At 41.8% G+C, this 25,018-nt stretch overlaps 1 protein-coding gene across 4 annotated transcripts in view; it reads left to right on the forward strand.

The window, feature by feature from the left end:
- Window positions 1-25,018, forward strand: part of ELP3 (elongator acetyltransferase complex subunit 3) — a 466,764-nt gene that overhangs the window by 305,280 nt on the left and 136,466 nt on the right. For 3 of the 4 annotated variants that reach the window (XM_029596183.1, XM_029596180.1, XM_029596181.1), the window contains exon 12: window positions 19,044-19,109. The exons of the other annotated variant lie outside the window; for it this stretch is intronic. In XM_029596183.1, coding sequence (XP_029452043.1) covers window positions 19,044-19,109 — 66 coding nt within the window. The remainder of the gene's footprint in view (window positions 1-19,043; window positions 19,110-25,018) is intronic. 4 annotated transcript variants of the gene reach the window in all.

Genomic DNA, 25,018 nt, shown 5'->3' on the forward strand with positions numbered 1-25,018 from the left:
CACACATCCCCATATGTACCCTCCCTACCACACATGCTACTCCATATCGTAATCATTTTTGTCATGTTGCAGAAATCGAATGTATTTAAAAAAAATGTTGGAGGAGCTTCCCTAATGTAGGAGGCATTAAAAATGATGAGCAGTGAGCCACTTAAATGGCATCATATGATTTATATTTAGGGTCTTCCACTTCTCAGTGTAATCTACTGGCAGCATTGAAATGATTAAATCATGCAAAAGCTTGAGTTTGGAACTGCTTTCTAAGCTATGCTGTGGCTGAGTGTTGTGATAGTACATTTTTTGAAGAAAGGACAACAATTGTAGGATAATTCCTTCCCACATAATCAGAAGTTGGTTTTAGGGCTCCTGAACGGAGTTTTATATGCCTCCCTCCTGCCCCCAGATCTTGTGGAGGTACAATAGGTTATGAGATGTGTGGGGGAGGTGGTTTCTGGAATGGAATGCTTACGAGCATCCTAAGAGCACTAACTTCTAGCGCGGACTCTCAGAGCATGCTGGAGATAGATGTGATGGGATTGTAGTATCCTATCACTTAGCTGGCTTCTCAACTCCTTTCCCCAAGTTACTGGGTTGTGGGCTGGTGTCTTCCATCTGCATATTCGGCTTGGGTCACCTGACTGTAAACACAAGCCCAAGTATATGTGTCGTCCAAGCAGTCATCCTGACTGTGGTCAGCTAGCTAAGGAGAAGGATGTAAGTTCCCTCCTCCACAGAAAAATAAAACAATATATAGCACAGGAGTTCTCCAGAAAGTCTCACTGGCTTTTAGGTAAGTAGTTAGTGTGAGGTTTTAATCTCCTGCTCCATGCAACAGGAAAACAGTCTACATCGTAGAAGATTTTCCAGGCAGCCTCCTTGGCCACAAGCAAGCAGTTACTATGAGGGTTAATTTTTTTAAATTAAATTTAATTGTATTTATGATTCTTCCAAATAATATCCAGAATTATCTTGAAAAGTAATGGTACATGTTATCCATAACACAGTAATGGAAAATACAATCTAAAGTATTCTAGTTTAAAACTTGAAATGATGCCGTGTTTATACCCCTTTAATGGGGATTCCAACCATAAAAATCAGAAGAACAAAGCACAGCTTCTATGAAGGAAATATAAAGGAAAAAAAGAGTGGCCTTGAGTCATAACAATATCGTATTAATAATCCTCTAATATCCGGCGATTAATCGGGTTCCACACTGACTATTAATGCAGCTGGACTAATCCTATATTATTTATTTATTTAAACATTTTTATATATCGATAGCCGTTTGCACATCGTACGGGTTTACATGAAACATCTGAGGCAAGCTACAATAGTGGGCATGCCCTTTACAAGGAACAAAGAAAATAGAACAAATAAATATAATTTTGTAATCTAAGGTAGAAATATTGGCATAAACTTGGAGTATATAATACATAAACTACTATTTACAGTGGTTGGGAAGCTTGTAAAGGAGAGGAAACTTGTAAGGGGTTAAAGGTGTAGCTGGTTAAGGCAAAGAGTGTTAAAGGGGAGAGGGTAGGACAGGTCGAGGAACTATACAGGGGTATAGAGGGGAAAGGTGGGTATTTTGCAAAAATAGTCTGTAGTTGATTTGGCTCATAGAATATGTATCTATTTGAAAATTTTATCTCACCCTTACAAGGAAAACGAAGCATTAAGTTTGCTCCAGTAGAGGCCAACTTCCGGCCTCTTAGCCAGAAATCATTTTCGGTGCTGTTGCATATTTCTTCAAAAATCAGGAAATATAGCTCTTTTGTGGCCAAGACAACTTCTATCCTTAAGGCATAAAAATATTTTTAAAGTCCATTTCCTATCAAGTTCCAGAGCAAATGTGACAGGGACTTTGGACTGAGACATGGGCAGCCACATGGAAAAAGGGATCCTTGAAGCTCACGGTTGGCATATACCTGCCGCAAACAGACTCGAACCAGACAAGGAACTGAACAAGTTAGTTTATTGTTTGTTATACTTTTATAGTGTAAACGAAAAAGAGCAAACCACTGTCTCATCTAGAAATGATCAGTCAGTGAAAGAGATAATTAAAGTGTTTTCATACTATCATTTAAGATGTCAAAACTAAATGTGGGATGCCAGCAAACTGAGATAACTTTAAGACTTACTCCTAAAAGTAGAGTAGACAATCCAGTCTTTTCAAGCATTTATCCCAATGAAGAGAGGTAAAACATAGTGACAGTTATTTTTTTGAAAGATTTTAAAATGCACATAAAATTGTGCAAATAGGTGATAAAGTCATGAAATATTACCCTTTAAACACATCTTTAAATAGCAAAAGACCCCGATATCAGCTGATGTTTCGGTATACTCCTGCATCAGGGGAAACAGAGAAAACATATCTGATAGCATGCTCTTGGAGCATGTGATCCAATAAGGGCTGGTCCTTTTTACACATATTACACATTAACATATGCAGGCAACAGTAAGTGAGCTGCACAACATTCCTCAGGAAGGCCAAGAGCTGCATCAGGAAACAGTGCCCCAGAAACCATTCAGCACTGATTCAAGGCTGGCCCCATGCTTGCAATGTGACAAGAAGGGTAGCCTTAGAGATGACTACTTATTGAGAATCCTAGAAGAAGCTCTGTCAGATTCAAACTAGACTGAGACTTCATTTCAAAAAAGCATTGGGGGGAAGATATTGTAAGCCTAAGTTGGAAATGTGGATGGATAGAGCAGATGGGCCCTATGGTCTTTATCTGTCATGCTCTATATTTGTGTTTTTTGCCATTTGACCCTTCATACCATCAGCACATTGCTCAAAAGGTAGATTGAATACCTTTGTAACAGGGGAACCAATTCTGCTGATTTTCTAAAAATCTCAAGAAAAATCATCATGAGCATATCTCCAGGTGTAATTATGGGAGATTTTTAAATGTTAAGAAACCAGAGGTTCAGAGTCTAAACTGGTTCTCCAATGCTTCTAACTTGCGATGGATTGAGGTCAAGGCTGCACTGCTTGTTTGCAAGTGCTGTAGCTTGCCTCTGTTTTCCCCCACAACCTAGGCATGATTATCCGTGGTGCCAAAAATACTTAGTAATACTCATAATAAAACCCATTTTTTATCTAGATATCTTAAGTTTTTATATTCCTTTTTACTAATTACCAATAACATTTATATGAGAACATAACTGTGATCTCTTTAGAAGTTATTTTCTTCTAATGCATAACTGAATTCTGACCTCGTGGCATTAGTCTGTTCTGGAAATGTTAGTAGTATCAAATGGAGGTTCCTAATTTAAGGTTCCAGTGAACTGTAAGATAAGATGAATTGTACAAGGCATAAATCTTGGTTATATGGTATTAATCTTTATGATTAAAGAAAAAATATGAAATGTGATAAATGGTTCTTGAGTTTTATATTTATTAGTGCATTTTATAAATTCAACAGCTCTTTACAGCAGAAAGCCTGCAAACTCACAGTCAAATTCAACTTAGAAGCAAGTATACCAAGTGTTCGCATTTTGCAGTTGATAATGAATCACATACTTCAATTTACTCTTCTAGATTGAATAATTTAAAACAAATCCCCAAACCTTCTTTACAGATGAATCAATTAATTTATTTATTTATTTAGTGATTTTTTATATACCGCGGCACGTAAGAAACATAAATATTGATATACCACCTATTTACATTCTAGGTGGTTTACAATAGATATTCATAAGACATTCATACAGGCTGATGCAATATCATGCGTTCAGGTCAGCGTGCTGCTAAACGTGGTTTGATGCACATTTTGGGGCAGATTTTCAAAGGGGTACGCATGTTCCCCCCCCCCCCCCCCCGAAAACCTGCCCCAAGCTCCCTCTGCGCGCGCCGAGCCTATGTTGAATAGGCTCGGCGGGGCACGTAAGTCCTGGGGCTTTCCTGGGGGGGCATGTCGGGGGGGGGCGTGTCGCGGCGGCGCGTCATCCAGGGGTGGGGCTGCGGGCGTGGCTCTGGGTCGGGAGCATTTCGGGGGCATGACCGAGGCCTCTGAAACTGCTCCCGGGCTAGGGAATTGTGTGCCGGCCACCTACGCCTGCCAGAGGCAGGCGTAACTTTTCTAGCAAAGGTAGGGGGGGTTTAGATAGGGCTGGGGGGGTGGGATAGGTAGGGGAAGGGAGGGGAAGGTGCGGGAGGGGGGGGTTGGAAGGAAAGTTCCTTCTGAGGCCACTCAGATTTTGGGCAGCCTTGCGCGCGCCGACCCCAGATTTTAAAGGATACGTGCGTATCTAATAAAATCCGGCGTACTCTTGTTCGCGCAGGCGTACTTTATTAAAATCTACTCCTTTGGACGCACTAAACTTATGCCCGATGCAATACTGGGATCAGCGTGTCCAAACCAGTGTGTGGTAATAGCGCTCATCATGTATAAAATCCATGTAGATGAGGCTGCTCGAGTTAAAAATTCCCGTGCAGCCAGTGCAGCCAGTGCACCCATTGTAACGCGGAAAATTTAACACCTGCCCGGGTGCTGGCATTAAGGCATGCTGCAGTCAAGGACTCTACCAAAAAAATAAAAATCCTGCTTTCTGTGGTTCCTCCTATTAGTATCGTCATGTTACAAAATAGGAGGAATCACAGAAAGCAGCATTGGGCAAAAAAAAAAAATTTCCCGTCGATAGCAGGGCTGAATTAGCCATGCTGTCATGGGATCTGTCAATCAGGCCCGGGAGGCAGAGCTTGTCAAAGCAGAGATCAGAGCTTTGCTCTCTGCTGCTGACCGTGTGTTCCCATGCAGGAAAGTAACGGAATCTCCTCAGTCTGTTTTTTCCGCGAGCGGGATCGCATGTGGAGTTGTTCTTCTCCTCAGCGTTAACATCATAAACATGTCAAAATCGGGGTTTAAACCCTGTCATTGCGGCAAGGTAATGTCGGTCACAGACGGCCATGATGCCTAGGACCAGATCACAATCGGGAAGATTGTGAATTTTGCTCAAGGATGTCACCCAGAGCACTGAATTAAAGGGCCTACAGGCTTCAAGAACATTTTGCCTCACCGGAACCATCGGAGGCTCATTCGTGGCCTGGCCCACCGATTTTATCGGCTCCCTCGAAAAAGAGAGCATCTTCCTGGGATACTCAATCCTCCACTCTTGGAGGTAAGAAGGTGTCAAAACGACAAAGGCCAATGGATTTTCAAAATTCCACAGAGCCAGTAGCGCCGCAACAGGACACATTGGCGCCAAAAAACTCGGCGCCTACACCTTCTGCACCTAAGGCGCCTTATGCGCATAAAAAAGTATCGGCACATAATGGATCGGCGCACATTTCTATGAGCATGGCACCGGAGGCACTTGTGCGCACGATGCCGAAGAACCCTGCGCGCACGGCGCAGAAGAATGCTGTGTGCAGGGCACCAAAGATATCGGCGCGTAAGGCGCTGAAGATGTCGGAACACACAACCAAGGGATACACTGCACGCACGGCGCCATCGACATCTGTGCGTACGGCGCCGACATCACATGCGCGCTCGACGCCAATTGTGTCTATGTGCATGGCGCCGAAGACATCTGCGCCGATAACCTTTATGAGCACGGAAACAGAAGGATATGCGCGCAAGTCTACATCTGCGCATAAATCTAAATCCGCGCATAAGAGACATGACCACTCATCTCCTGTATTACAGAATGAGTTGAAACGACAACGTAGCCCTTCACCAAGGTCTTCTTCAGCTTCTCCACCAATAACTTCACCTCGTTCAGGTACTTCCCTTTCTTCGAGAGCTGATTCCAAAGAATTTACAATAAAACGTAGGAAACGATCACAGTCTTCACGTAGAAGTCATACAGACTTGTCGTCACACTATCATCATAAGCACTCACGTCACTCCCACCATATAAGGTCGGCAAAGAGGAGTGCTACATGGGAAATAAGCCCTTCGACTTCTAAATCATCTCATATACCACCTTCCAATACCTTCTCACATAGAGAGGTAATACAAATTGTCTCCTCTAACGCTTGTACAGATTCAGAGGATTTGAGGGATATAACATGCGATAAAATATGAAAGGACCGTAAAATATCCAATACTTCACCTCAGAATACTCCAATGCACCCTAAAGCAGGTGTCTCACAAGAACCAGATGGTCGTACAACAATGCTCCCTCGTACCAAAGAGGCATTTTATCAATTGTCTCAATCCTTAGGTTTTTATGGAACTCTTCAGTCATCGTTCAAAATGACTAATATTGCTGCTGACAGTTGTCCAGAACACAAGACGCAGACTAATAAGGAACCGTCTGTGGAACCGCTGACATCTCCCATAACAAACCGACCAGCCTCGCCAAATTATAAACAGGATACATCTTTTGATTTTCCTTCACTGCAAACATCCCCATCATCATCTACGGGATTCCCGTTGGATCCGCAGGAACAACCTCAGGAACTGAACTCCCCTCCGGAAGACCTTACATACCCAAAATTCCTAGAAAAATTGGGTACAATACTGCATCTAGAGGTCCAAAAAGAAGCAGACCCTAGGGCAGAAACCCTTAGTCTCCTAAAGATTTTGATACTCCAGGGGAGCCAACATCTCTTCCACCACAAGAACTCCTGCATTCAGTCTTACAGAAATCCTGGAAAACAACTTATGCAATCGCAGCCGTTTCCAGGAAAACAGATATAAAATTTTGTATGAGGAAAACATCACCGTACTCTCTACCACAATTACCTCATGTTTCAATTGTGGTGGAATCGGCGATGCAAAGATTTAAGAAAACAAAGTCACATTCCTCATACCCACCAGAGAAGGACAACAAATATTTAGATGTTTGGCAGGAAAATATGTTGAATGCTCGGATTATGCACCATCAATTCTACATGGTTCAATATCTATATGAGTGCATGCAAGCTATGAAAGGCATGCTTTCCTCGGTGGATCAGATACCTCCGCCTCTTCATGACATGGAAGAGTGTTCTCGACACCTTTTGAGGTCGATCTACGAAGCCTATGAAACATCATCTAGGGCATCGGCTGCAGCCTGCAGGCTAGCATGGTTACGGTCAAGTTCGATACGTGAAGATTTGCACGAAAAACTAACAAACCTCCCATATACAGGAGATAACCGTTCAGAGAACAATTTCAGGACACAGTGGGTAAACTAAAGGAAGAAGCTCTTCCTTTAGTTTACAATCATTAACATCACATCCTAACTATTCGACCACACGTCATTATATTGGATCTACTCGTAGGCAATCCTATGCCAGAAGACCCTACAGATCTTACCAGTCCTTTCGTACACAGACTTACCCTGCGTACCAGCATCCTGCTTCACAAGAGAATACCTCGACCAACGTAGAGGTAAACCACGTAACCAGAGACAGCAGGCACAACAGCAGACTACTGCGGCAAAAGCGACTTCATCTTTTTAGTTACTCAGCCACCACCACAACATCAAGCTCCACCCGGCAGGATTCGTTCTTGCCTGGAAGCCTGGGAGAGAATAACATCTGATCAATGGGTTTTGGAGATAGTACGTCACGGTAACCAACTCCAATTTGTCACAAAACCCATTTTGCCTCATCTTTCCACACTCAAGATTCACAACCCCCAACCACGACTGGGGGAGGAAATTGCTTTGCTTCGCAAACAACAAGCAATTCGACAAATTCACCCAGGCTCCAAATCAGTAGCATTTTTTTCACCATATGTCCTCATACCCAAGGAGTCGGGTGGCCTTCATCCCATACTAGACCTAAGGGAATTGAACAAATTTCTCACCAAGGAGAAATTAAAAATGGTATTGTTAAAATCAATACTTCCTCTGATTCAAACCAACAATTGGATGTGTTCCATCGACCCGAAGGATGCTTACACACACATTCCAATCCATCCATCCTCGTGGCGTTACCTATGCTTTCGCTACAGGCATCAACACTACCAGTACAAAGTTCTCCCCTTTGGACTATCGGGTGCACCCAGGGTGTTCACCAAATGCATGGTGGTGGTGGTGGCTCATCTCAGACAACAAGGTATAACCATCTTTCCATATCTGGATGATTGGCTCATAATCGCCCCAACTCCCAACATCTTAGTAGATCACCTCCATTGGGTGATACAATGCTTACAGGAATTAGGATTAGTGATCAGTTTCCAGAAAGCACACCTACAACCAACACAGCAGTTACAGTTCATAGGAGCATGCCTGGACACTACTTGCAACAGGGCATACCTACCGAGTGACAGAATATCACACTTCCGTCACCTTCTACATACCTTGAACCATACTCAGAGACCGTCAGCGAGACAGGTGTTGGTAGTCCTGGGCCACATGGCGGCGGTGATTTTCACGGTTTCCAACACCAGGCTACACATGAGATGCCTGCAATGGGGACTAAAACGCCAATGGAAACAACATTCACAACCATTGACACAGAAGGTATCGCTGATTGCCGAAATGAAAAAGAATATAACATGGTGGCTCCTAGACTCCACCCTGTCCAAAGGAGCATTGTTCAGTCCCCCTCCTCACAACGCAGTCTTAACCACAGATGAATCTCGCAAAGGTTGGGGTGCACACCTCGAGATTTACAAAACACAAGGGTTATGGACAATCTCGGAACAAAACTTGCAAATAAATTAATTGGAACTCAGAGCGATTCGGAATGCATTACGAGTGTTCCAGGACCACCTGAAAGGATGCAGGGTAATAATCTACACGGACAATCAAGTGGCGATGTTTTACATCAACAAACAAGGAGGGTCCGGTTCATGGTTCCTTTGCAAGGAGACCCTGATAATTTTCGAACATGCTCACCGGAATTCCATACATCTCCAAGCAACTTATCTTCCAGGAGTTGCAAACACAAGAGCGGACTGACTAAGTCGTATCTTTCATCCTCACGAATGGGCACTCAATACAGAAATAGCCCAAGACACATTCAAGCGGTGGGGGACACCTTCGATGGATCTCTTTGCAACGGAGATCAATGCTCAAGTTCCTAAATTCTGCTCAATAAGACCAAGCCAATTCAGGATCGCTCAAGATGCCTTCCTTATTCCGTGGATGGACAGGCCTTTTGTATGCCTTTCCTCCCATACCACTCATAACAAGAACAATTCAAAAGTGCATAGTGGACAAAGCTCAACTGATACTCATAGCCCCGGCCTGGCCAAGGCAACCATGGTACAGTTTCCTTCTCGGACTATCCATCATGGATCCAATTCGATTACCGAATCACCAAGATCTTCTCTGCCAAGATCAAGGGACACTTCTACACCCGCTACACTCATCTCTACACTTGACAGAGTGGAGATTGAGAGGCTCCTGTTAACAGAACAGGGAGTTTCCACTTCAGCACAATTCATTTTGTTAGAATCCAGGAAACTCTCAACCAGGAAAAATTATAGCTATAAATGGAAACGTTACTCTACCTGGTGCACTTCCAAAGGGGTACCACCATTGGACTGCTCACCTGAATTGCTCATTGATTATCTTCATACACTATATGTAGCTGGGTACAATACTGCATTTAGAGGTCCAAAAAGAAGCAGACCCTAGGGCAGAAACCCTTGGTCTCCTAAAGATTTTTGATACTCCAGGGGAACCAACATCTCTTCCACCACAAGAACTCTGCATTCAGTCTTACAGAAATCCTGGGAAACACCTTATGCAATCGCAGCCATTTCCAGGAAAACAGACATAAAATTTTGTATGAGGAAAACATCACCGTACTCTCTACCACAATTACTTCATGTTTCAATTGTGGTGGAATCGGCGATGCAAAGATTTAAGAAAACAAAGTCACATTCCTCATACCCACCAGGGAAGGACAACATAGACCAGTTAACAATATTCCTATATCCAATCACCCATTATTGTCTCATTTCCTTAAGGGGTTAACTCACATTCGTCCTCCGGTATCTAAACCTCCAGTTCCATGGAACCTCAACATAGTTCTGGAACAGCTCATGTTGTCCCCATTTGAACCCATGGACTTGGCACACATTAAATACCTCACATAGAAAGTGGTATTCCTGGTGGCAGTAACATCAGCATGAAGAGTTAGTGAGTTGCAGGCCTTGGTCCATTATCTTCCATATTTGCAATTTCAACACCAAAAGGTAGTTCTCCGAACTCACCTATCCTTCTTACCAAAAGTGGTTTCTCAATTCCATCTCAATCAGACCATGGAATTACCCACCTTTTTCCCAAAACCTCATGCAAATGATAGGGAAAAACTACTACACACACTGGATTGTAAAAGAGCTTTAGCATACTACAAAGAAAGGACAAACTCAGACTCCCGTGTTTCTCAACTCCTTGTCTCCTTTGACCCAAAGGCACCTGGATTACCAGTGGCTAAATGCACCATCTCCAGCTGGATAGCACAGTGCATCAAATTCTGCTATGATAAACAGAATTTACAATTACATTCTACTTCTAAAGCTCACCAAGTCAGAGCAGTAGCAGCCTCCTTGGCACACCTTAAAAATGTACAACCCATAGACATTTGCAAGGCAGCTACATGGTCATCGCTTCATACCTTCACATCTCACTACTGCCTTGATCAACAAGCAGCCACTGATGCGAAGATAGGGCAAGCAATACTGCAATCTCTATCCTCCTGTCCACGGTGACTGCCACACTGTCAAAGATCACGTGCAACATATATATCATAAACAACGTGATCGGGAGCTTGGGACTCCCATGACAGCATTGCTAATTCAGCCCTGCTATCGACGGGAAAAAGCAAGTTTGCTTACCGTAAACGATGTTTCCATAGATAGCAGGATAAATTAGCCATGCTGACCCACCCTCCTCCCTGGCAGTCACCAAGTCTTTGACTACACTAAGGCTTAATCACATAATGAGGAGATTCCGTTACTTTCCTGCGCAGGAACACGCGCGCAGCTGCAGAGAGCAAAGCTCTGATCTCTGCTTTGACAAGCTCCACCTCCCGGGCCTGATTGACAGATCCCATGACAGCATGGCTAATTCATCCTGCTATCTACGGAAACATCGTTTACGGTAAGCAAACTTGCTTTTCTAGACACCTAATATACAGGTCGATACAGTAAGGCCGCGGTAGAAACAGTGCGGCAGTGTCAGGCGCACCCTTCCTCCCCGTTCGCACAGTCCTCTAGACCTAGCGCCTGATACTCTCTTCTAATCGCATGCAAATGCATGCCGAGGCTGTGAAGCGTTAGGGAAGGGTTATGCCCGCACAACCCATTTTACTGTATAAGCGCTTAATACAGCGCCTATACAGTAACCTGGGTGCGCTGGTACCTGTCATTTCAAATGTCATTTCAAATGACATTTGAAATGACAGGCACCGGGAGGAGGGAGGCGGGAGGCGGCGAAGCGACTTACTTCCTGCCTTTGGTTTTTTTGCTTTGCCGCTCTGTCTCACCTCCTCCCGGAGCAGGGCACGAAAGCAGTCTTGCTCCGGGAGGAGGTGAGACACAGCGGCAAGCAAAAAAAAACCAAAGAAAAAAAAACACTTTTCTGAGCCATCAGCAGCGGTGGCGGGATCCGGGGGTGGGTACGTGTTCGATCGGGCGAATAGGCAGGTAGGCGTCAGCGGCGGCGGCGCAGCAAAAAAAACCAAAGCGACAAAAGTAACTTACTTTTCCGCGGCAGCGGGGCAGGGGCAGCGGCAGCGGGAGCGGGATCGGGGGGGGGTAGGCGGCGTGTTCGATCTGAGCCATCAGTAGCTCCCCCGACGAAGATGGCCGCCTGCACGGGGGAAAGCGTGCAATTGGCCGCTGAAGACGTGACGTCACGACATTTGGCGTCACGGGGTGTGACGTCACGTCCTCAGCGGCCAATTGCACGCTTTCCCCCGTGCAGGTGGCCATCTTTTTGTCTTCGTCGGGGGAGCTACTGATGGCTACTGATGGCTCAGAAAAGTTTTTTTTTTTTCCACCTACCCGCCCGCCTGATCGAACACGCCGCCTACCCCCCCCCCCCCCCCCCCCGATTCCGCTGCCGCTGCCCCGGAAAAGTAAGTTACTTTTGTTGCTTTGGTTTTTTTTGCTGCGCCGCCGCCCCTGTCGCCTACCTGCCTACTCGCCCGATCGAACACGTACCCACCCCCACCCCACCCCCCCCCCCCCCGGATCCCGCCGCCGCTGCTGATGGCTCAGAAAAGTTTTTTTTTTTCACCTACCCGCCCGCCCGATCGAACACGCCGCCGCTACTGATGGCTCACGCCGCCGCTGTCGCCTACCTGCCTACTCGCCCGATCGAACACCTTACAGTGCAGATAAGTGTGGATTGGGGAGAAGTCCCCCAGAAAATTAAAGAACCCCCCCCAGTGTTTAAAAAATTATAACAGTTCTTAATAAAAGTAAAACCTCTCTTTTCCCGTTCCCTTTCCCGTGCAATTTTGGCACTACACTACACTAACACCTACTAGGGGGAGGCGGTAAACTAACACGTTAAGGCCGCGGCAAAACAGCAGGTTACTGAGGAGATAGTATCAGCGCCCGTTACAGTATCAGAGGGGAATAGCTAATTCCTTCATTATACAGCTTTTTCGTTCATTTACATGCTGGGTGCGGAAAGGGTTATGTGTCTATTTTAGGAAGCGCTAAGGACACGTGAAACACGAGACTGTATCGCTGGATGGCCTTACTCGTCTGTATTGTGCGCTCCCAGCACGTTACAGACGGGGAATCTTTAACTGAACGTTACTGTATCGACCTGATACATGGTACAAGCTGTGAATATTGTGCATGTTTTTTGTGCCTTAAGCCGGAGAAAATGGATGCTTGTATTGAGCATCTGTTTTCCTAACCCGCACTGACAGCTGCATCTCCTGGGCGTCCACTGTAGAGGAGGCGCTATGGATGCACAATTTCCCCTAGCGCCTCCTTTTTTTACGGGGCTGCTCATTACCCTATTGCATCATGCGCCCGGGAGAGGTGGGTGGGCGTGGGTTAGGAAAGCGCATCGGCCCCATAATAAGTTAAATAATTAATCATAATATTACAATATTATATAAAACCTGAAATAAAAATTGAAATCAATCAATAAAAACTAAGACAAAAAAACTCAGAATATAATGTAAAAGAAAAAGAAATTGTATCAATCAATACACTGCTAACTTAATACATTATAAGGTCAATCTTCTTATATCGTTTTATCTTGTATTTAACACCAGAAATATCTTAGCACCTTTTTTCCCAGCAACAATATTAAAATAATAAAATAAGACAAAAAAAAAATTAAGCCACATTGCAAGCTTTAACTAGCTTCCTAAACTTCATCAAGTAAGTCTATTTCTTAGCCTCACTGGGTAGCGTATTCCAAAGCAAAGGGAATAAATAAATAGCCATTCCCATGATTCATCAAGTTATTTATGTTTAAAAGAGAGGGAGTATCTAAAAGCATTTGCGAGGATGATCGTATTGTTCGTGAAATTTGATAAAACTTTAAAGCTGACTTAAAAGGAGACACAAGCCTATGTATACTCTTAAAGACATACAACAGAATTTGAAACTCAATTCTCCATTCTATGAGTAACCAGTGGTATCATACCAATATTGGGGAAATATGCTTGCATGAAGATCTGTTACTGGACTTTCTCTTTCTTGCTTCTTGAATTTGTCATTTCCCCAGCTACCAGACCTGCACTTTTTAGTCATTCACACAGACTGTTGTCTGTGTGAATGACTAAAGTTGGTAGGGGGGGTGGCATTTTATGTTCGGGATGGCAGAGTCCAACAGGATAAAGGAGCACTAAATTCACAAAATAATTTTTATGGGTAGAAATCCCATGTGTGTCAGGGAAGAGTGTAAAGATGGGGATATACTCTGTCTACCTGGCCGAAATGAAAATATGGATGATGAAATGCCAAGAGAAATTAGAGATGCTAACAAATTTGGCAAAACAGTAATAATAGGTGATTTCAATTACCCCAATATTGACTGGGTAAGCATAACATCAATCATGCTAGAGAGGTAAAATTCCTGGATGGAATAAATGACTGCTTCATGAAACAATTGCTTCAGGAACCGATGAGAGAGGGAGACGTTTTAGGCACTATCATAGATGCCAGACTCGCTATGACAAATAATATATCAGCTTTAGTAAAAAAAATCATTTTTTAAGCTCCATATGCTAAAAAAATTGAAACCATTATTATTACCTTCTGATTTTCGCTCAGTGACACAGTCTTTGATTTTGACAAGTCCAGACTATTGCAATGCTCTGTATTTAGGTGTACCGATTTCAACTACACATCCGCTACAACTTGTTCAAAATGCTACTGCTCAACTACTATACAATATTTCATGCAGAGATCATATCTCCCCAGTATTACAACAATTACATTAGTTGCCAATATCCTATCGTATTACTTATAAAATCCTCACCATCATACATAATTTATTACATAACACCAATTCAATATGGCTCTGTACACTTTTAAGAATTTATAAACCAGCAAGGCATTTACGTTCAGTGGATAAAGGTATGCTGGAAATTCCATGAGTAAAATTAGCACACCTGGAACTGACACGCAAACATGCTTTTTCGATTGCTGGACCAACCCTCTGGAATGCGCTTCCTGAGGCAATTCGTTTAATGGCTAATACCAAAGAATTTATGAAAGCTTTAAAAACATATCTTTTCACTGCAGCGTATAAAATCACCTGACAGACATTTATCATATCAAAACAATTTCCCAGGCAACCATTATCAAATTCAACTGCTATGTGTTTTTAGCGTAAACAAATTTTTTTAGAGATTTGTTGCACTGTTTTTTAAATTGTTACTTTTAACTATGTATGTTTTAGTTGTAAACCGCTTAGATGGTCATGTCAATGTCCAATTTGCGGTATACAAAACTTTTTAAACAAACTTTCTTAAATAAATAGATCTAATTCTATCATCATTATCGAATCTTATCATCTTTATCGAATCTTATCATCATTATCGAATCTTAATTAACCACGATTGTTTTACTGTAAACTCCTCTAATCTCCCCTAAGTTCATTTATGCTCCTTTAAGCTCCGTCATACTCCTTTATGTTCATCTGTTAATTGTTTACAATGTTATTTGTTAAAATGTTATTTGTTAAAATGTAAGCCCCCGAGGCGACAGTTTTATTTCCTTGTACACCGGTGTGATATGTATATTATACAGGAACGTCGGTTTATAAAAACTAAAAATAAATACATAAATAAAATAATTCTTAGTGGAATGCAGGATTTGGTGCGAGAGGTAACGGTGGTGGGGCCACTTGGCAATAGTTATCATAATATGATCAAATTTGAATTAATGAGTTGGAAGGGGGACAATAAGTAAATCTATAGCTCTAGCACTAAACTTTCAAAAGGGAGACGTTGATAAAATGAGGAATATAGTTAGGAAAAAACTGAAAGTTGCAGCTACAAAGGTTGAGTGTACAACAGGCATGGACATTGTTTAAAAATACCTTTCTAGAAACGTAGTTCAGATGTATTGCTCACATTAAAAAAGGTAGAAGGAAGGCCAAACAACTGCCAGCATGATTAAAATGTGAGGTAAAAGGATATTGTAGCCAAAAGAACATCCTTCAGAAACTGGAAGAAGGATCCATCTGAAGAAAATAAGAAAAAGCATAAGTTTTGGCAAGTTAAATGTAAAACATTTATAAGACGGGCTAAAAGAGAATTTGAAAAGAATCTGGTCATAGAGCAAAAGCTCATAATAAAAACTTTTTAAAATATATCAGAAGCAGGAAACCTGTGAGAGAGTCAGTTGGATCGGTATATGATCGAGGGATTAAAGGAACACTTATGGAAGATAGGATCATTTCGGAAAAATGAATCAAATTCTTTGCTTCGGTGTTTACTAATGAGGATGTTGGGGAGATACCCGTTCAGAAAATGGTTTTCAAGGATGATGATTCAGATGAATTGAACCAAATCAACATGAACCTGGAAAATGTAGTAGGCCAGATTGACAAACTGAAGAATAGAAAATTGCTCAGACCTGATGATAACACCCCAGGGTTCTGAAAGAACTAAAAAATTAAATGTCAGATTTGTTACTAGTAATTTGTAATCTATCATTTTTTGTCCATTGTACCTGAAAATTGGAGGGTGGCCAATATAACCCTGATATTTAAAAAGGCAAACTATAGACTGGTGAGCCTGACTTTAGTGCTGGGAAAAATCGTGGATACTATTCTAAAGAACAAAATCACAGAACATATAGATAGACATGGTTTAATGGGATAGAGCCAGCATGAATTTACCCAAAGGAAATCTTGCCTCACCGATCTGCTACATTTTTTTGAAGGGGTTAATAAGCATGTGGATAAAGATGAGCTGGTGGATGTAATGCATTTGGATTTTCAGAAGGCATTTGACCAACTGCCCCATGAAAGACTTCTGAGAAAAATAAAAAGTCATGGAATTGGAGGCAATGTCCTTTTGTGGATTGCAAACTAGCTAAAAGTTCAGAGACAATAGGATTAAATGGTCAGTTTTCTCAGTGGAGACAGGTATATAATGGCGTACCTCAGGGATCTGTACTTGGACCTGTGCTTTTTAATATATTTATAAATGATCTGGAAAGGGGAATGACAAGTGAGGTAATCAAATTTACAGATGACACAAAATTATTTAGAGTTGTTAAATCACAAACAGATTGTGATAAATAACAGGAGGACCTTGCGAGATTGGAAGACTGGGCATCCACATGGCAGATGAAATTTAATGTGGACAAATGCAAAGTGATCACGGAGGGAAAAGTAACCTCGTTTTTACATGATGTTAGGTTTCAAATTAGGAGTTACCACCCAGGAAAAAGATCTAGTTAATTTGTTTTAAATATATTGTAAAATATATCTAGTTAATTTAAATCCCTCTTCATGTAAAATCCCTCCCTAGTTCCCCCGGTTATTTCCCCCCCTCCTCCCCCCCTTAGGTACTGTTTCTTTTATTATCAACTTGGTTCCACTGTAAAGCAATTCCGCTGTTACGTTTCAATGTAAACCGATATGATGTCGGTATAGAAAAAACTTTAAATAAATCTAGGTGTCATAGTGGATAAAACATTGAAATTGTCGGTTCATCATGTGCTGTGGCAGTCAAAAAAGCAAACAGAATGTTAGGAATTATTAGGAAAGGAATGGTGAATAAAATGGAGAATATCATAGTACCTATGCATCGCTCCATGGTGAGATCGCACCTTGAGTATTGTGTTCATTTCTGGCTGCCGCATCTCCAAAAAGATATAGTTGCACTGAAAAGATTCAGAGAAGGGGAACTAAAATGATAAAGGGGATGGAACCGGGTCCCCTGTGAAGAAAGGCTAAAGAGGTTAGGATTGTTCAGCTTGGAGAAGAGACAGCTGAGTAAGGATATGATAGAGGTCCATAAAATCATGAGAGGACTAAAATGAGTAAATGTGAATTGGTTATTTACTCTTTCAGATAACAGAAGGACTAGGGGACACTCTATGAAATTAGCAAGTAGCACATTTAAAACAAATTGGAGAAAATTGTTTTTCACTCAGCACACATTTGAGCTCTAGAATTCATTGCCAGAAGATGTGATTAAGGCAGTTAGCATAACTGGGTTTAAAAAAGATTTGGATAAGTCCTGGAGGAGAAGTCCATAAACTGCTATTAAACCAACTGATTTAGGGAATAAGTGCTGCTTATTACCAGCATGGGATTTATGTACTGTTTGAGTATTTGCCAGGTACTTGTATCCTGGCTTGGCCATTTTTGGAAACCGGATGCTGGGTGTGATGAACTCTCGGTCTGACCCAGTATGGTAACTTCTTATGTTCTTAGAAGAAATTGAAAGTAAAACATTACATCGCACCTATGATACCTGATTGATTTAATCCAGTTCACGTGGTGGATGCTTGATGTGGGTTATAGTCATAGTACAATGCTGTACTATAAGGATTATTACTTATGATATTACTGCTATTTTTGATCAGTCAAATCTAGTAATTGTGATATAATTTATGATAATTTCACAAGTGTTTTAGGAAACTTGCATAGAAGCTGCTTAAATGATTTCACAATAGCAATTGAAAGGTAACACTTCTGCCTACCATGTGTGGTTTGTAAAACCATTACACAGTTGGTAAAAATTTATTAAAAAAAAAAAAAAGCGATAGCCAAACTGTTGATCAGATGCATCATTTTCTTCTACTCTGTGAATGAACACCACTTTACAAATTACATTAATTTCAAATTTGTTTTCAGGAACAAGGGATGAATTGGTGAGCATTTTAAATTTGAAGACCAACCCTTTGGCCTATGTTGACATGTTAGTCCACGTGGAGGGCAATTTTTAAAAGCTATTACCATGGGTAAAACTATTTTTTCAACAATTCCTGCCCTATATGCAAGTGAAAGTACACACATGGGGCCTCTATGTGCATATTTTTATCCATAGTAAGGGGGAAGTGTTCCTGGAGGTGCAATAGTAACTATGCACATACTTTTCAGTTTTCAAAAGTACGTGCATAGTTTTTACCATGAATAGTACCCACACAAATCAGCAGGTGAAAATGTGTGCAGAATCTTTATTTGAGATAATTTTTGAAAATGAAATATTAGTGTAAAGCCCTCAGGTAAACGGTGCCTGCAGACTTAGGCCTGGATTCTCTAAGGTCACAGACCTTAGAGAATCCGGCGGTAACAGGGGGCGAAGCGGGGGGCGGGCTTGCGAAAGCCGGCAGCGGTCGCACCACCATGGTGTTATTGCTGCCAGCTTTCGCACCCAATAGCACCATCGTAAAAGGTGGTGCTATGGGGCGCGCTACTGGCAGTGATAACGGTTCTTACCTTTTCGCAGCCAGCGATGTTTCCGCTGCGTCCGCCCCAGTGCCACCCCGACTCCTCCTTTTCTGGTGCCGACGCCGCCCCGATTTAGCTATCTCGCGTGAAAAGGGACTTTTTGCGTGTGATCCCATTAGAAAATGACCCCCTTAGTTTCAATGCAAACATTTATAAAATTATCCCTGTAAAGCACACTTTTAAGTCTATTAAAATGTCACTGAACTTGTTCAGCCCTGATTCATTTTTTCTCTTTTTTTTTTTTTTATTAACTCTAGTGTCGTGATGTGAGAACAAGAGAGGTTGGAATTCAGGAAATCCATCATAAAGTCAGGCCTTATCAGGTGTGTCTCTTGCAGGTGTGGCAGGAAGGGAGGTGCATGAGTCTGTCTCCCTTTCCTACTGTGTTTTTGTGCAGAAAATAAGTGGTTTATTACAGTTCTAATGTAAACTAAATAGGTAGAAGAATGGTTATAGAATGAAGGAACAAACTGGTTTTGGAAATCTGTAGTCTGTTTCCTGGGAAAGTTCAATTCAGTAACGTAGAATATAAATTATCATCCATTAAAATTATTTCACTAACATCCTGCTATCCTCCGAGAACACCTGTTATAGGTAAGCAACTCTGTTTTATCCATCAATGATCAAAACATCATAGCATTTTAGGCATAGACTAGTAATTTTCCTTGTATTTATCCTCCTGTTTTGGGGCTTGGCCTTCTACTGCTGTTGACATTGGGCTACTCCATTCTCAGCTGCTAACTTCAAACTGTTGCTTTTTGTTTGCCTATTTCATAGCTTGTTTCCGTTTTTTCTTAACACTATCGCTGCATCAGATTTATATATATACAGTGAAGAATGGCATGATCACAGTATCCTTTATCTGATATTTAAAGCTGGAGTTATTCTCTAGGGAAATCTCATCCAAAGGAGGGATCTGTGAGGTCTTGAAAACTTTTGTATTACAACATCTTTTTGTTGGTCCAATAAACATGATCACGACCTCCAGGACCAGTAGGACTACTAAAATATTGCACTTCTGTAATTTTTAAACACTAGGGGGCCGATTTTAAAACTTACGCGCGCGGGGTACATTTGTGCGCGCCACCCAGCGCACACAAATGTACACCTGATTTTATAACATGCGTGCGCTGCTGCGTGCATATTATAAAATCCGGGGTCAGCGCACGCAAGGGGGTGCACACTTGTGCACCTTGCGCGCGCCGAGCCCTAGGAGAGGCCCGGTGGCTTTCCCCGTTCCCTCCAAGGCCTTGGAGGGAACTTTTTTTTTGGTCCCCCCCACCTTTCTCTCCCTTCCCCTATCTAACCCACCCCCCAGCCCTACCTAAATCCCCCCTCCCCACCTTATTTCGTCAAGTTAACTTGCACGCGCCGGCGCGCTGTGCCAGAGCACTCGGCCCCTGCCCTGGACCGCCACCACGCCCCCGGCCACGCCCAGGACCGCCCCTTTTTCGAAGCCCCTGGACATACGCGCGTCCCGGGGCTTGCGCGTGCCGCCGAGCCTATGCAAAATAGGCTCAGCGTGCGCAGGGGTAGGTTTTGAAAATCTACCCCATTGTTGGCTCTATATTTTGTTTTCATATTAATAGAGCAGTTTTAATTTTCAGAATTTAAAGGCATGATGTGATGATTTTTAAATTAAATATAATTTTCTTCTCATTTTCAAGAAATTAAAGTTTAATTTTCAATAGTGTGGTTGCCATTTTAGTCCACTTGGATATGTAGAAATAAAAGGGAACAAATAAATTGTAGGTGATTTCTTTTTATTAGATTTACTGTGGACTTTCCCAGCCTTTCCAAGAGACCCTACAGTCAGTGAAATTTTCAGGATATTAACAATGAGCATAGCGTTTTTATTTGTTCTGCAATCCTGGGCCCTGATGATATTTTCATTTGGAGGACAGCAGTATTGTGTTTGCTAACTCTTTGATCTTTTTGTTTTAAAGTACCTTCAACCTTGGTCATTCTGAGGATAATGGTTTTGTATTTATTAAACTCTATTTATATGTCTTAAGGTACCCGAATTAGGATAATGTGGATGTTGGTGGACCTCCATTTTATTAGTATTTTTAGAGTCTTTCGTTAGATTTATGAATTTTGTTGTTGCTTTTAGTTTTGTATTATTGTATATTGTGTTTGTTCTTCTGTGTAATCTGCCATTCACTGTGGATACGAGCATAATAGAAATCTTATAAATAAATACATGAATAAATATAAGGTAAATTTGCATACATTGGCAACATTCTCTCATACATATTCGTTGTGAATATTTTGAAAACGTGACAGCTGTGGGATCATCAAAACAGGTTTGGGAAGCTCTGGACTAACATTTAATATAATTGTAAGTAGCTTTCAAGAACTTCCTTCATCTTATCAGCTCAGAATAGGCTAGAATAATGTTGTCTGAATATACAAGTAAATTGCAGGATGCATTATAATAGTGATATGATAGTAGTTGTCAAAGCTGTACAAAGTTTTAAAATAAAATGATGTGGGGCACTATGTGTTGGTATGCAGGTGAGAAAACAAAAAGAATTTACAGCTATAGGAAGGTAATAAGTGAGGTAACCAATGTCCCTATTAATAGAATCCTTCATTCAATAAGAATTACCAGTAAATCTAGGTATTTGTACAGCACATTTCAGTGCTGTTCAGCTCTATGGTCTGGACAGCTTCTGTGAAAAACTGATGGCCACATCAAGAGAGCTGTCATATTTTTTAAATGTGCAAAAAATTCTATAACCATAAAAATATCTACAAGAAAGTTGCATCTTCTCTTAAAAGACCCAGTGAAAGCTACCTGCAATATAATGAGAGGAAAACCACATTGCCAGTACCCTTTTTGGTAGCATACAACTCAGCCCTAGAAAAACTAAAAGAAAAAAACTGCATAAGACCTACAGCCACTACAACTCAAAGACACTCCCCTCTTTATTTGTCCCAAGCATGTTTAAATTCTGTTGTAGTTTTAGTCACTACCGCCTTCACTGGTAGGCCATTTCATGTCTTATTGTCTTTCTCTGTAGTTCTTATAAACACCATACTTAATCCAATATGTAAACTCCCTCCCAGACCTTACCGCAAAACTTGAAATAATCCAAATAGCCATTAGAACCAGTGAGGCTATTGTGTTTAACATCTGGCCACCTAATGCTCATTGATGTTTGGATTATAACCATGATTGTCGCGTACTAATTACCTCAGCCTTCATTAGCTGTGTGTTCAGGGACTTTTCCCCTTGCTCAGATAAGGGTAGCACTTCATGTTATTTCATGTAGTTTGACCATACAAATGTGGCATGGAAAGTTCCCTTTTAATTCATAAATTGTTATGCAAAATGATGTGACAAACAATACCCAGATGTGAGACATCATTGATTGATTGATGTCTCTGGTCTCTCAAGTAGACACCACCAAGACAAACCTTTGGGGTATTGTTAAGATAATCTTGTAATGTCAAACCATAATATATGGAAAACTCCACCAAGATTATAACACTGATAAAAATTTAGGAGGAAAAGTCCTTAGAGATAGTCTGCCTTGGCTTCAATGAGCCCATTCAAGCAGACTATATCAACCAATCATGGATCAGAAAAACCTCCCAGAATTCCTTTTATTCATAAAAATCTTGATTTTTGAATTTTTTTTTTTATTTTATTACCAAACTTTTAAGTGATTATTAAATGTTATTTAAAAATAAATTATCCGTTCATTGCATTTGCAGCTTGTCAGTATGATGGCAGTCAATGCAAAATGAAACCAAAGCCGACGGCCAGCATTTCGCACCAGACTCTCACCAGACTGCTACAAAGCAAAATCTATAATAAAACAAACCTCAAATTACGTGACTTTACCTTAATACAGTCCTCTTTATGGTTATGTAGCTTATCTTACTGCAGTGTTGCTTTCTACATCGAGATTCTGAGCTGAACGTGGAATACAAACCCTCAATGCATTTTAGTAAAAAGACACTCACACATGCGCATTAGAACTGCATATTTAAAAAGTTTCTATTCAGTCATTGAATTAATAAAAATGTGTTTGAATCTATTTATTTATTTAGAACATTTATATCCGCCAAGCCATAGCTTTTGGCAGCTTACAATAAAAACATACATAAGGTAACATTAAAATCAGCATTAGACATACGGGACAAAAAAGAATCTATCCTTCAGATGGCAAGGGAATTACAGTCCTTAGACAAGACAAAGGCTGCAACTCAGTCTCTAAACACCAGGATCAAGGGCAGTTCTATAATGAGGCAGGGTGAGGCGGCCGCTTCAGGCAGCAAAATTTGAAAGCAGGAAAAACTGTCTCCCCAAGCCCCAAACTCCTGTAGCGTCCGCCTCACCTGCTGCCAAAACAACAAAGGAACCATGGGCTGCCGGCAATGTTCCTTCTAAGCTGTGTGCGTGTGTGGCTGAACTTTTCTACCCCATGCAGTAAGATCGGCAAGGCCATGGTAGAGCTCATCCCACCACAGCCCGAAGTACAAATGAGACCCCCAAAGCTCTGGGTGTCCCGCAGTATTAAAAATTTGTGAGAATAGCACTTTCTCTATGTTTATCTTGCGATGCACTAGATCAACAGGAAGGAAGTTGTAGCCCTGCAAATTTATAATATTGTGGGGCCTGCACAGAGAAGGTAGCAGAACAGGCTTCAGAGCCAGTAGCAGCGATTGCCTCCTCCCCAACAGCCATGCAGCGCAGTGAGAGAGGCTGTCGGCAAAAGAAAGAGGGAGCCTTAAGTATGTGTATGAATGGGAGCTTGCCTGGGTGTGTGTGTGTGTGAATGAATGGGAGCTTACCTGGGCATCTGTCAATCTGTCTGTGTGTGTGAGAATGAATGGGTGCCTGTCTGGGGACCTGTGTTTGGGTGTGAAAATGAATAGAAGCCTGCCTGGGGTGGGGAGAGCAGTGTGAAAATGAATGGGAGCTTGCCTGGGTATATGTAACATAGTAACGGCAGAGAAAGACCAAAATGGTCCATCTAGTTGCTTCCCAAGGTAGTAACTGCTGTTCCGTACAGGTTACTCCCATGTTTCTCTTAAGGGTAGTAACTGCCGCTCCGTGCCGGTTAAGCTTTTTTATTTATTCCCATCCTCTAGCCTTTTAGGGATCCACAGCCATACCCCTTTGAAATCCTTCACAGTTTTAGTCTTCACTACTTCCTCCGGAAGGGCATTCCAGGCATCTACCACCTTCTCGGTGAAGAAATATTTCCTGACATTGGTTTAAGTCTTCCTCCCTGGAGTTTCAAGTGGAGTGTGAGAGAATGAATAGGAGCTTGCCTGAGGGTGTGTGTGTATGTGTGAGGGAACCAGTGAGAGTGAGTGTATGTGTGTGAGAGAGACAGCATGTGTATTTGTGTTAGAGAACATGTGAGAGTCTGTGTATGTAAGACAGCATGTGAGATTGAGAGCCTGTGTGTGAGAGAGTGAGACATCATGTGGAGGAGAACCGGTGGGTATGAGAGAGGTAGCATGTGAAAGTGAGAGCCATATGTAAGCCACAGCATGTGAGAGTAGGAGCCTGTATGTGTGTGAGAGAGTATTTTAGAAAGAGATAGCATGTGAGATTGAATGCCTGAGTGTGTGTTTGGGAAGGAAGGGTAGAAGACAGGTAGAGAAGAAAGAGAAAAAAAAATCATGGAAAAGGAATTGGGAAAAGAACGAGAAAGAGAACATGGGGGGAAAAAGCCTGGGACCAACCGATTAGAGAAATAAAATCAGACAACAAAGATAAAAAAAAATTATTTAGAATTTTTAGTGACTGACATGTTATCTTTGGGAATGCGCATTACATTTTTGTATTTTGTTCCTACTTCAGTATTCCACGGTTCAGAGTCTGGTTTCTCGGGCTTTCCATTTTATTTTTGTTTGCCTGTTCTGTTTCTAATTTGTAGTCCCTTATTCTGTGTTGGGTAAGGATCTGTGTTCTACATGTGTTACTGAGGTGCAGTATGTCTACTGCCATGTAGTTTTTCTGTGGGGCCTTGGAGTAATAGGTGGTGTAGTAGTATTCTAGGACATGGTATAATGTTTGATCTGCTACCGTGTCATAGATATGACTGCTGCTGTTTGAGTCCTGAGATACTGCTGGTATGGCAAGGTTCTAGGTGTCTTTTTTTTTTGCAGGGGTTTGTGTTACTTCTCAAAGTGTTTGGCAATGAAGGGTTTGCAGTTACTGAGATGAGTGTGTGTGTGGAATAGGAGGAGTATTGAGTATGCATGT

This window comes from Rhinatrema bivittatum, chromosome 3 (assembly GCF_901001135.1).
Source record: "Rhinatrema bivittatum chromosome 3, aRhiBiv1.1, whole genome shotgun sequence".
In the NCBI taxonomy this organism is placed as follows: Eukaryota; Metazoa; Chordata; class Amphibia; order Gymnophiona; family Rhinatrematidae; genus Rhinatrema; species Rhinatrema bivittatum.